Here is a 10,686-nt window from a genome sequence, read left to right as displayed (position 1 = left end):
ACACGTGGGTTTACAGTATGGATGCCAACATCTTAACCATAATTCCTCTTTCTGTCTCTTTGTTAGAGGTATGAGGGTTGGAGCATGAAGATTATAAAAGACAAATTCTTATTATGGAGTTGTTTGAACATTTTACAAAAACCACATTACTTTTATAATTAAAAAAAAAAATGCCTAACTCAGGAACAGCCATGATAGTTCCATGTTTTCAGCAGTGATTAAAGGATCTTGAAACTGTATGTCTTACTTTTTCCACCACTTTACTTTCTGAATTATGTTAAGAGAGATCAGTCTTCTCCTTTTGGGTATGTTTTCCAGCAACTTCTGTGAATTTTATCCAGTAGCAAAAAGAGGGCTTGGCCTCTTTCATTCATCCATCCATTCATCCATTTATCTACCCATACATCCATTCATTTATTTTTGGACTAGGTAATACACTCACATGGTTCAAACTTCCAAAGACACAAAAGTCTCCCTTCCCACCTCTGTGCCCCAGGCACCCCTTCTCCTCCAGGCACAGTGTTTCTTGCATCTCCCTTCAGGGTATTTTATGTATTTACAAGCAAATGTTCTTAACCTTTTCATCTGAAAAAATACTTTAGTCAGCTTGGGCTGTCACAACCAAATACCATAAACTGGATAACTTACACAAAGAAGTGTATTTCCTCACAGTTCTGGAGACTGGAAGTCTGAGATCAAGGTTGCCCGCATGGTGGGTTCTGATGAGGCTTCTGAGCTTGTAGATGGCATCTTCTTGCTGTGTCCATGCAAGGGAGAGACAGAGTGACCCAGCAATCTGTTTTCTCTTCTTAAAAGACCACTAATCCCATAGTGAGTGTTTCACCCTCAAGATCTCATTTAAACCTAATTATTTCCCAAAGGCCCCATCTCTAAATACTATCACATTAAGGGGTAGGGTTTCAATATATGAATTTGGGGCAGAGGGAGAGATATTTCACTCCACAGCAATGTTTATTTCTAAAAATAAAACAAAACAAACATATGCAGTGCCAACAGATATTTTTTTTTTTCCTAAATGGAGTTTATCAAAATATAAATAGGAAATTTTTAGGAGCACATGCCTTTTCATCCTATCCTCTTCTGTTCATTTTTCATAGTATGTCAAGAATGGTTCTGAAATGGTTCTGTACCTCTCCTGTGCAGCCCCTTACAACAGTATTCAGGGCTCTTCAAGATTCTGACTCCAAACTCCCTTCTTTGCTTAACACCTGAGGACCCCCTGCACCCTACAATGGCGGCACCCTGAATTATCTGAGCTGACTTTCAGTGCTTTCCTCATGGAATTTCCTCTGCTTGGAAGCCCCACCCCCACAATTCTTTCTCCAATGTTTATTCAAATATCCCTTCCTCTGTTCGAATTCATAATCTCCCCCTCTATGTTCTCATTTCACTTTATAGCATAAATTACAGCATAAGTGCTAGAACACAATTCTAAGTAATCATGTGTTTTCCCACCCCCACCACCTACAGCAGGAATTGTATCTGATTAATTTTGTGTCTGGAAAGTACTTTAGAGACACTGAATACAATTTGGCCCAAATAATTAATAAACTGTATTTGCTGAGATGATAGCATGAATTTATAATACCCCCTGAAAATTTAAAAACAAAGATAATTGAGTTAAATTGAAAAATCTAGCATCACAGCTGTGGAAGCTTGTGGTCTTCTTTATGCTGAATGTAAAACGGATATAATGAATTACCAGCTGTTTTTAGATGCTATAAAATGAATGCTGAGGCTTCCCAGAAACATATATATGTATATGTATATATATACTCTCATTAAAATCAGTACCCTGAACTGGCAGAGAACAGTCTTCTTCTCTAAAGCTTTCTCTGGTGTAGTCAGTCTTCATTTAGAATGTGAGTTTGGGATTTTAAAAGTAAGTTTTAAAAGTTCTTAGGTTCAGGCAGAGATTTCACAACCCTCTACCTCCACTGTGAATCCCAAATGCTCTGCCACCTAGGAGCATAACATTGTTAAGGCTGTGCATTAGTACCACAAATAGTGCCAGATGACACAAACTGCTCACTGTGTAAAAAGGTACTAAACACTTAAATTAAATGCATGTGATATACTACCTCTATTCTTTACCCTAATCTGGTGCTGTTGCTGCTGCTGCTTTTTTTTTTTTTTTTTTTAAATATGGAACATGCCATCTTTGCCCAGGGGCCATGCTAATATTCTCTGTGTCATTCCAATTTTAGTAAATGTGCTATCTATAAGAGCATCTAATTGGGGTCTTATTTTTTTTAAGTTTATTTATTTGTTTTTGAGAGAGAGCATGAGCATGCAGGGCAGACAGAGAGAGAGAGACAGAGAATCTCAAGCAGGCTTCTTGCTGCCAGTGTAGAGCCTGACCTGATGGTTGAACTCACATACCCTAAGATCATGACCTGAGTTGAAATCAAGAGTCTAACGTTCAACCAACTGAGCCACCCAGGCACCCCATAATCTGAGTCTTCTAATACATATTTGTAGATTTCACGGTAGTCACTCTTTCTTCTACATCCCATTAAGGGTAGGCCAAAGAGAAATTCTTACTAAGGGACTCTTATTATTCCTAGTTCTATTTTACTCATATTTTCTTAAAGACTTAAAGATAGTTCAAGTGCAGAAATTTCTCTTAAGAATATGGTGGAGGGCAATGAAAGAGAAAGTTTTGGATACTGGATTATTTAAAGTATAATTTAGATCTTTTTTTTTTTCCTTTCATGGAATTGTGAATTTTTGTGTTTTAAAAAATCAACTAAAATTCTGATGTGAAAATTTTTTTAAATTAAAAATGTAAAATTTTGTTTTTAACTTAAAACTTTTTAATTTTAAATTTTAATTTTTTTAAAGTTTTATCTATTTATTTTGAGAGAGACAGGGAGCAAGAGGGGGAGGGGCAGAGAAAGAGGGGAACAGAGGATCCAAAATCGGGCTTTGTGCTGACCGCAGAGAGCCCATGCAGGGCTCGAACTCACCAAGCCTAAGTCAGACCCTTAACTGACTGAGCCACCCAGGAGCCCCTGTTTTTAATTTTTAAATAAATGCAATCTTTAATAAAACACTAAACATTTTAGAAAGTGAATATATCTGTATATATATCTGTGTGTGTGTGTATATGCATATATACATATATGCACACATACATATATATATGTATATCTATATATCCATATATGTATATGTATGCATGCATGTGTGAAATGTGCTCCTTCTTTGGCCTAGCTGGAAAATCACCGACTTAGAAAAACATAAATATACGCTAGCTTTAAGTATTAGAAGTGAAAGTAATGGAATCTAAATGTATATGTAGTATCACTTTGAGTGCAAAAAGTTTTATTTTTGCCAATACTAGAAGGGGAAGTACCCGACCCAGGGTGAACGGTAGATTTCCGACGACTAGAAACAGTAGGACGACACTCTTCTGGGCTGAATGAAAGCGCCTGCGCTAAGACTCAGTTGGCGCCCGCCCTCCTGCTTTTTCTCCAGCCGCCCTTTCCATTTTTTTCGCGCTTTAGCCACCCGGTAAGGCCCGCCCAAGCGTGGCTGGGCTCCGATTGGCTCCTTTGAAAGTCTACGGGCTATCTGATTGGTGGGCCCCGGACCCTTTAGCGCGGTGAGTTTGAAACAGCTTGCACTTAACTCCAAAGCTGGCTCTTGGAAGTTGAGGTGAGAGTGACGCTGACGTGGTAGCTGCTGCCGCTTTCGTCGTGGGATAATAAGCCGGGTAGAGTTGCTGAGGTCAGGGTCATGCCTAAGGGGTGTGTGCTCGGCGGGGGTCGGCTCGGAGGCCCCCGAGAAGGAGTGCTGAGGAACCGGGTGGTATTAGGAGGCCGGGCTGGGCAGCGGGGGTCTGCGCGGGGCCAGGCCGGGCCTGTGGAGACTAGGCCGGGCCTCCACTCGGCTCCGGGCCTGGCCCCGGCTTTCCAGGAAGGTTCACGGGAGCCCAGACCCAGCGGACGTACACCGGGGAGGGCTGGGGCTGCCCTGGCCTCGGAGTTGCAGTCAGGGGTCGCGATCGGCTGTTCCGGAAAAATGCCGCCGACCTGGCTGAGGAGGCTTTCGGGTCTTGGTTGAAGCCAAACCCTTGCATTGGTTCGACGACGCGGAGTGCCAGGCTCCGTCTTAGGCCCTGCGGCTCCGGCCTGTCCCCTGTGCGCCCTGCTCTAGCCTTCGGGGGCGGAAGGCCAGACGGCTCCGGGGCCAGATACCCACGCCGGTTCCCAAACCCAGGCCGTCCCGGAACACCGAACTAACCTGTGGGCCTTCTCGGGCTTGCCTCCGTGCCCAGGGCCTTTGTGCACCCAAGGCATTTAAAAACACTTGGCCGAGGCATAGAGCCAGAGGGAATTTGGATATTTTTCGTTTTAATTTTATGCTTGGTGGCTGTTACGTACAATGCAAAGTGGAAAGCTAAGAAATGCGTAGAGATAGATACAAATATGTATGTGTTAGTATTTTTATTTAATACTAGAGTTGGTCATGTGCACGTCCCGCTTCCTTTAAAGACCTGGAGGTCTCTGGCTAGGAGATGAAGCCATTGGCATTTTACATCCTGCTGATAGTACGCAGCCCCAGGAGATATTCAAAAGGCATTTTAAAGTGACATCCTTTATTTTAAACTGTTACAAACAGGAAAATGGAGGGAGGGTAATTAAGCCCAACTTTGAAATTGAAGTTTTAGCCATTTGTTCAAAGAGAGCTCAAAGTCTTATTGTTCATTAGGCATATTAAATCTGGATATTGTAAAAAAAAGGCAATTATCCTAATTATTGCTATTTTGTCACATTAAAATAAAAAATATTTAAGATTGGCCCTCATGACAATGTAGTGCAATTTTTTCTTCATTTAAAAAGATTTGTCTCTACTTCTGGGATAATTTTGCAGATGAATGTGAGAAATAGAACTTAAAGTGTCACTCAGAGTCACCTTTACATATATGATCTTATCAGTGAGGAGAGGAGTGTGTTAGGAAATCAAGGGAATTATGATTTGGGCTTCTGAAGTTATGTTTCATCGGCAAACTTCTCAGCTGTGGAAGTTTTGAGTGTCTTGTCAGCATTTTAGCAGACATTAAAACAGTCTTGCTAATGGGTGAGCAGTATGGCCACATTAGCTCCCTACTGGTGTCTTTTTTTTTTTTTTTTTTTAAGATTTTTAAGTAATCTCTGCACCCAGTGTGTGTGTGTGTGTGTGAGTGAGTGAAATGTGCTCTTTCCAACATGAGACTGGAACTCACAACCCTGAGATTAAGAATTGTACACTCTTCTGACTGAGCCAGCTGTGCGTCCTGCTACTTGTGTCTTTAAAAACTGTTTCTTGGGGCGCCTGGGTGGCTCAGTTGGTTAAGTATCTGACTTTGGCTCAGGTTATGATCTAGCGGTTGGTGAGTTCAAGCCCCGCGTCGGGCTCAGCCTGGAGCCTACTTTGGATTCTGTGTCTCCCCTCTCTGCCCCTCTTCCACTCATGCTCTCTCTGTCTCTCAAAAACTGAATAAATGTTAAAAATTAAAAAAAAAAAAATGTTTCTTTTGAATTCTCTTCAAAAAAATATGAAGCGATACAAATTCAGTCAAATATTATTTATGGAAGTGTTTGGGTGTATAACTAGCACACATTAGTGCTTCTTAGAAGTGTTATGTAAAGAGAACATACTTTTGTTTTTTGTTTGGGGTGTATAGATAAGTTTGTGTCTAAATTTGAGTGTTAATTTGTTTGGAAGAAGCAACTACTATACTGGTTAAGATACACAAATACTTCTGATGTTTTAAGAGCCAAGAAAGGTGGGAAAATCTTAATTGCAGAAGTCCTTTCCTTTATAAGTGTTTTGGTTTTTTTAATGTTTATTTATTTTTGAGAGTGAGAGCACACAGGCAAACATGTGTGGGAGGGGCAGAGAGAGAGGGAGACAGAGAATCCCAAGCAGGCTCTTTGCTGTCAGCAAGCACTGAGACTGCCCTGGGGCTCAACTCAGTAACTGAGATACGACCTGAGCCGAAGTTGGACACTTAACCCACTGAGCAACCCAGGTGCCCCTGTAAGTGTTGTTTTAACGTAACTAATATTAATGGGAAATTAACACTGTACTAGAGACTGTGGAAAATGCTTTACACATTGTATCTCATTACAAACTTTAAACCACCTTTTGAGTTATAGTGGCAGGTGATCATGTGATCAAATTAGTTTTTCCTCTCATTCTAGGATCTACCATATCTACGATTAACTATGGAAGACTATACCAAAATAGAGAAAATCGGAGAAGGTGAGTGTTTTTAATACCCAAGTTTTAAAAAAGGATTTTGTAATGCTTATAACATCTGTGACATAAAGACATGTAAATATTAAAATCAAATCTTTATGGTATCCTGTGCTAATGTGCATTAATTATATGTTCTTTACATGGTAACTTAAACACAAATGTTCATATCCAAGAGAATTGAAATTATTCTGATATGATTACCTGGCAACCCTCTTCCCCCCAATTATCTTAAATATGAAACACTTAAAGCAGTATTTGTAATTTGAGAAGACTGTTGATAACTCATGTGTGTTGGGAAAGGTTAGGGCAGTAGAATTAGGTTTAACAGTGTACTTTTAATCTCCTACAATTGTTTTTAAGGTAAATATTTTTACCTAACCTTTCTAAGCTGCTACAATAGGCTATTAAGCCAATTTAAAGAAGTTTTCTATATAGTTTCCCTAGATTTAAATGATCTGTCTTGTTTACATGTTTAAACAATTCTAAACCAATAACTCTTATGTATAATTATTCATTCCCTTTCTGTGGTACTTTCATTAAAGTTTTTAAAGAATGTTTATATGGCATAAGTGATGGGTAAAAATATCCCTTTGCCTTTTTCCCCCCAACATAAAATCTAACTTTCTTTTTTAATTTTTAAAGTTTGTTTATTTATTTTTGAGAGAGAAGGATAGAGAACATGTGAGTGAGGGAGAGAGAATCCCAAACAGGCTCTGCTCGGCCAGCATCAAAGCCCTATGCAGGCTTGAACCCATAAACCCTGAGATCATGACCTGAGCTAAAATCAAGAGTCAGATGCTTAACTGACTGAGCCATTCAGGCGCCCCAAGAGCATCTAAGTTTCTATATAAAAGTCTTGGTATTAACATTCTAAACTCTATAGGAATAAATGGTACAACTTATACTATTAGAGTCTAATTTATATAGGGTTTGTTTTTTGTTTATTTATTTATTTTTTTTATTTTTGAGAGCATGAGCAGTGGAGGGGTAGAAAGAGGGAGAGAGAATCCCAAGCAGGTTCTGCTTTGGTACAACTCGGTGCTCAATTCCAGGAACCGTGAGAAAATGCACAACCTGAGCTGAAATCAAAGGTCAGATGCTCAACCGACATAGGCACCCCTATGTATGTAGATTCTGTTTCAGGGATGTTTCTGACTAGTGTATTGTTAGTGTTCTCCAAAACTATACTTGTACAAGGAGTACTACTAAAAAGCCAAGGGCAGAATACTGGAAAGAATTTAGTAAGATACTAATGATATGTTTGGGTGGTGGTTGGGTTAGAGATTGATTCTTGTTCTTAACTTACAAATGTTAGATGATTTTTTTTTTTTTAAATTTTTTTTTTTCAACGTTTATTTATTTTTGGGACAGAGAGAGACAGAGCACGAATGGGGGAGGGGCAGAGAGAGAGGGAGACACAGAACCGGAAACAGGCTCCAGGCTCTGAGCCATCAGCCCAGAGCCCGACGCGGGGCTCGAACTCACGGACCGCGAGATCGTGACCTGGCTGAAGTCGGACGCTTAACCGACTGCGCCACCCAGGCGCCCCTAGATGATTTTTTAAAAAAATCACTTAGATACTTTATTAACACCTGGTCAACTAAGCTAGTCTTGTTTCTGAGTTAAAAATAGGTTTGATTAACAGACTTAATGTTTTCTGCTTTGAGTTTTTCTTAAGTCTTCAGAGAATTTAATGAGTTCTGATTTTTAGTTTGGAATAAAAAGAAACATTCTTTTTGTGTAAATGTGTTTTTCTTTGAAACTCTGGAACTCCTAACATGCAAGAGACTACAGATTTGACTCTTGAGGAAGGTACTGTAATTGCTACTACAAATAGAAGTGGTTCAGAGCGTAATCTGAAATGTAGTCTATTTACTGAAGTTACAAGCCTCCCCAATTCTTCTACATGATACCTCCTCATATGCCTTGTTCATTGCCTTTGGCAATGGCAATTCTTTCAATTTGTTTTCCTTAATATCCTTTTTCTTTGCTACACTGTAAGTAAGCTTTGTGAGGTTTGGGATTTTGTCTTGTTCACAGCTGTTTGAACAGTGCCTGGCAGTAGTGTCCAGCACTATTGGATGTAGTCAAATATTTGATAATAACATCAGTTTCCCTTAGTGTCTTTTCCTGTTTCTTTTTCTGGCTTGTATTGTTTTGACTACTCCAGTGCCTGGCAGTTTTAGATTATGTGGTGGACATTTTTTTTTTCTTAAAATTTTTTTTCTGTTTATTTATTTTTGAGAGAGACAGAGACAGAATGTGAGTGGGTTAGGGGAAGAGAGAGAGGGAGACACAGAGTCTGACGCAGGCTCCAGGCTCTGAGCTGTCAGCACAGAGCCTGATGTGGGGCTTGAACTCAACGAGCTGTGAGATCATGACCTGAGCTGAAGTCGGACACGCTCAACTGACCGAGCCACCCTGGCGCCCCTTTGGTGGACATTGTTTTTGAAAAAATAAATTGTACAAATAATTTAAGGCCTAGATGATATCTTTCACACAGTATTTTCTTTTGCTTTTTGCCAGATACCTGGTCAAATTTTAACATTATAGTACTGATTTGAAAAGTTAAATTTCTTTCCCTCAACTTTTTATTTTATTTCCAAACATACAGAGAAGTTGAAAGATAAATTTAATGAACCTGTAATACCTTTTACCAAGATGTTAGTTTTGTCACATTTACTTTATTATCTGTGTTTTAGCATATTGTTTTTCTGTTGACCAGTGTAAAGTAAGTTGTAGTGGTGTGCTTTACTTTTTATGTTTTTAATTTAAATCCAAGTTCGTTAACATAGTGTAATAATAATTTGAGGAATAGAATTTACTGATTCATCACTTACATTTAACACCCTCTGTTCATCCCAATAAGTGTCTTCCTTAATGCCCCTCACCCCTTTAGCCCTTCTCCCACCCAACACTCCACCAGCAACCCTCAGTTTGTTCTCTGTATTTAAGAGTCTCTTGAGATTTGCGCCCCTCTCTGTTTTTGTCTTATTTTTTCTTTCCATCCCTTATGTTCATCTGTTTTGTATCTTAAATTCTACGTGAGTGAAATCCTGATATTTGTCTTTGACTGACTTCACTTAGTATAATATACTCTAGTTCCATCCACATTGTTGCAAATGGCAATCTTTCATTCTTTCTCATTGCCGAATAATATTTCGTTGTACATATGTATACCACATCTGCTTTATCCATTCGTCAGTCGATGGACATTTGGGTTGTTTTCATACTTTGGCTATTGTTGATAGTGCTGCTATAAACATTGGGGTGCATGTGCCCCTTCAAATCAACATTTTTGTATCCTTTGGATGAATACCAAGTAGCACAATTGCTGGGTTGAGGGGTAGTTGTATTTTTAACTTTTGAGGAACCTCCATACTGTTTTCCAGGGTGGCTGCAGATATGTCTTACTTCGAATACTTCTGCATGTATCTTCTGAAGATCTAGTCAGTGTTCTGCATTTCATTTAGTGATTGATATCTCCTTAATCTTTTCTAACTTAGAATAGTTCCCCTACTTTTTCTATCTTGACACGTTGAGGTTTTTTTTATTAAAATTTTTTTTTAATGTTTTATTTATTTTTGACACAGAGAGAGCATGAACGGGGGAGGGTCAGAGAGAGAGGGAGACACAGAATCCGAAGCAGGCTCCAGGCTCTGAGCTGTCAGCACAGAGCCCCACGCGGGGCTTGAAGTCACAGACCGCTAGATCATGACCTTAGCCGAAGTCGGACGCTCAACCGACTGAGCCACCCAGGCGCCCCAACACTTTTAGATTTTGACAACCTGATTCATTTCTTAAATATAGACTTTCCTCATTTCAGTTATTACAAAGACATTTTCTGGGTTCTAAATTACAAAGATCTGAGTGTTGTCACTTTAGTTTTTGAACTCTATCATGAGAAAACATCTTTTTGGATCATGGTAGCTATATCCATGATGTGGGACCTAACTTGGCCTTTATTCACTCAATAAACGTGTTACATAAAGGTTTTGTGCTTAGCATTTAGAGTCTCCATAACTTTGACTATAATATTTTTAAAAATTTAATAATGTTTAATTCATTTCAGAGTACATACCATGCATGCATCTTATAAATAATTTTTGGTAATTGCCTAGTAGAATCATTCTGGTCTGTTTAACTAGAGCTCTGTACCAGTAGTTATGAGGGGTAATGGCTCAAAAAGAGAAAGAAGAGAACCATAGAGCACTTGTGATTTCTAAAATTGGGTAAATACTAAGTGTTGGCTATAAGTTAATTAATTGTTATGAGTAAATTTTAGACCTTGATGAGGTTGTACACTTGAAGGAAAGAAAGAATATTAGGGGGAAAAATTTAGTCCTGAATTTACCATTAACTGCTTATATTATATTTATGCAAGTGATGATTCTTCCCGAGTCTGCTTTCACAGTG

The 10,686-nt window shown here is 39.1% G+C and overlaps 1 protein-coding gene and 1 non-coding gene across 4 annotated transcripts in view; one reads left to right on the top strand and one right to left on the bottom strand.

Annotated features, from left to right (window-relative positions):
* Positions 1 to 2,145: 2,145 nt before the first annotated feature.
* LOC115527832 lies at positions 2,146 to 2,252 on the bottom strand. The gene has a single exon (XR_003973068.1). It is a non-coding gene; the product is annotated as a U6 spliceosomal RNA (small nuclear RNA).
* Positions 2,253 to 3,649: 1,397 nt separating this feature from the next.
* Positions 3,650 to 10,686, top strand: part of CDK1 (cyclin dependent kinase 1) — a 32,015-nt gene continuing 24,978 nt past the window's right edge. For 2 of the 3 annotated variants that reach the window (XM_030335165.1, XM_030335162.1), the window contains exons 1-2: positions 3,650 to 3,753; positions 6,213 to 6,273. In XM_030335165.1, coding sequence (XP_030191025.1) covers positions 6,237 to 6,273 — 37 coding nt within the window. In that variant the 5' untranslated portion in view covers positions 3,650 to 3,753; positions 6,213 to 6,236. The remainder of the gene's footprint in view (positions 3,754 to 6,212; positions 6,274 to 10,686) is intronic. The other variant, XM_030335164.1, reaches the window with a different exon arrangement.

This window comes from Lynx canadensis, chromosome D2 (assembly GCF_007474595.2).
Source record: "Lynx canadensis isolate LIC74 chromosome D2, mLynCan4.pri.v2, whole genome shotgun sequence".
Lineage (NCBI taxonomy): Eukaryota > Metazoa > Chordata > Mammalia > Carnivora > Felidae > Lynx > Lynx canadensis.
The sequence above is the reverse complement of the archived record's forward strand: the minus strand, read 5'-3'. Positions and strand labels throughout refer to the sequence as shown.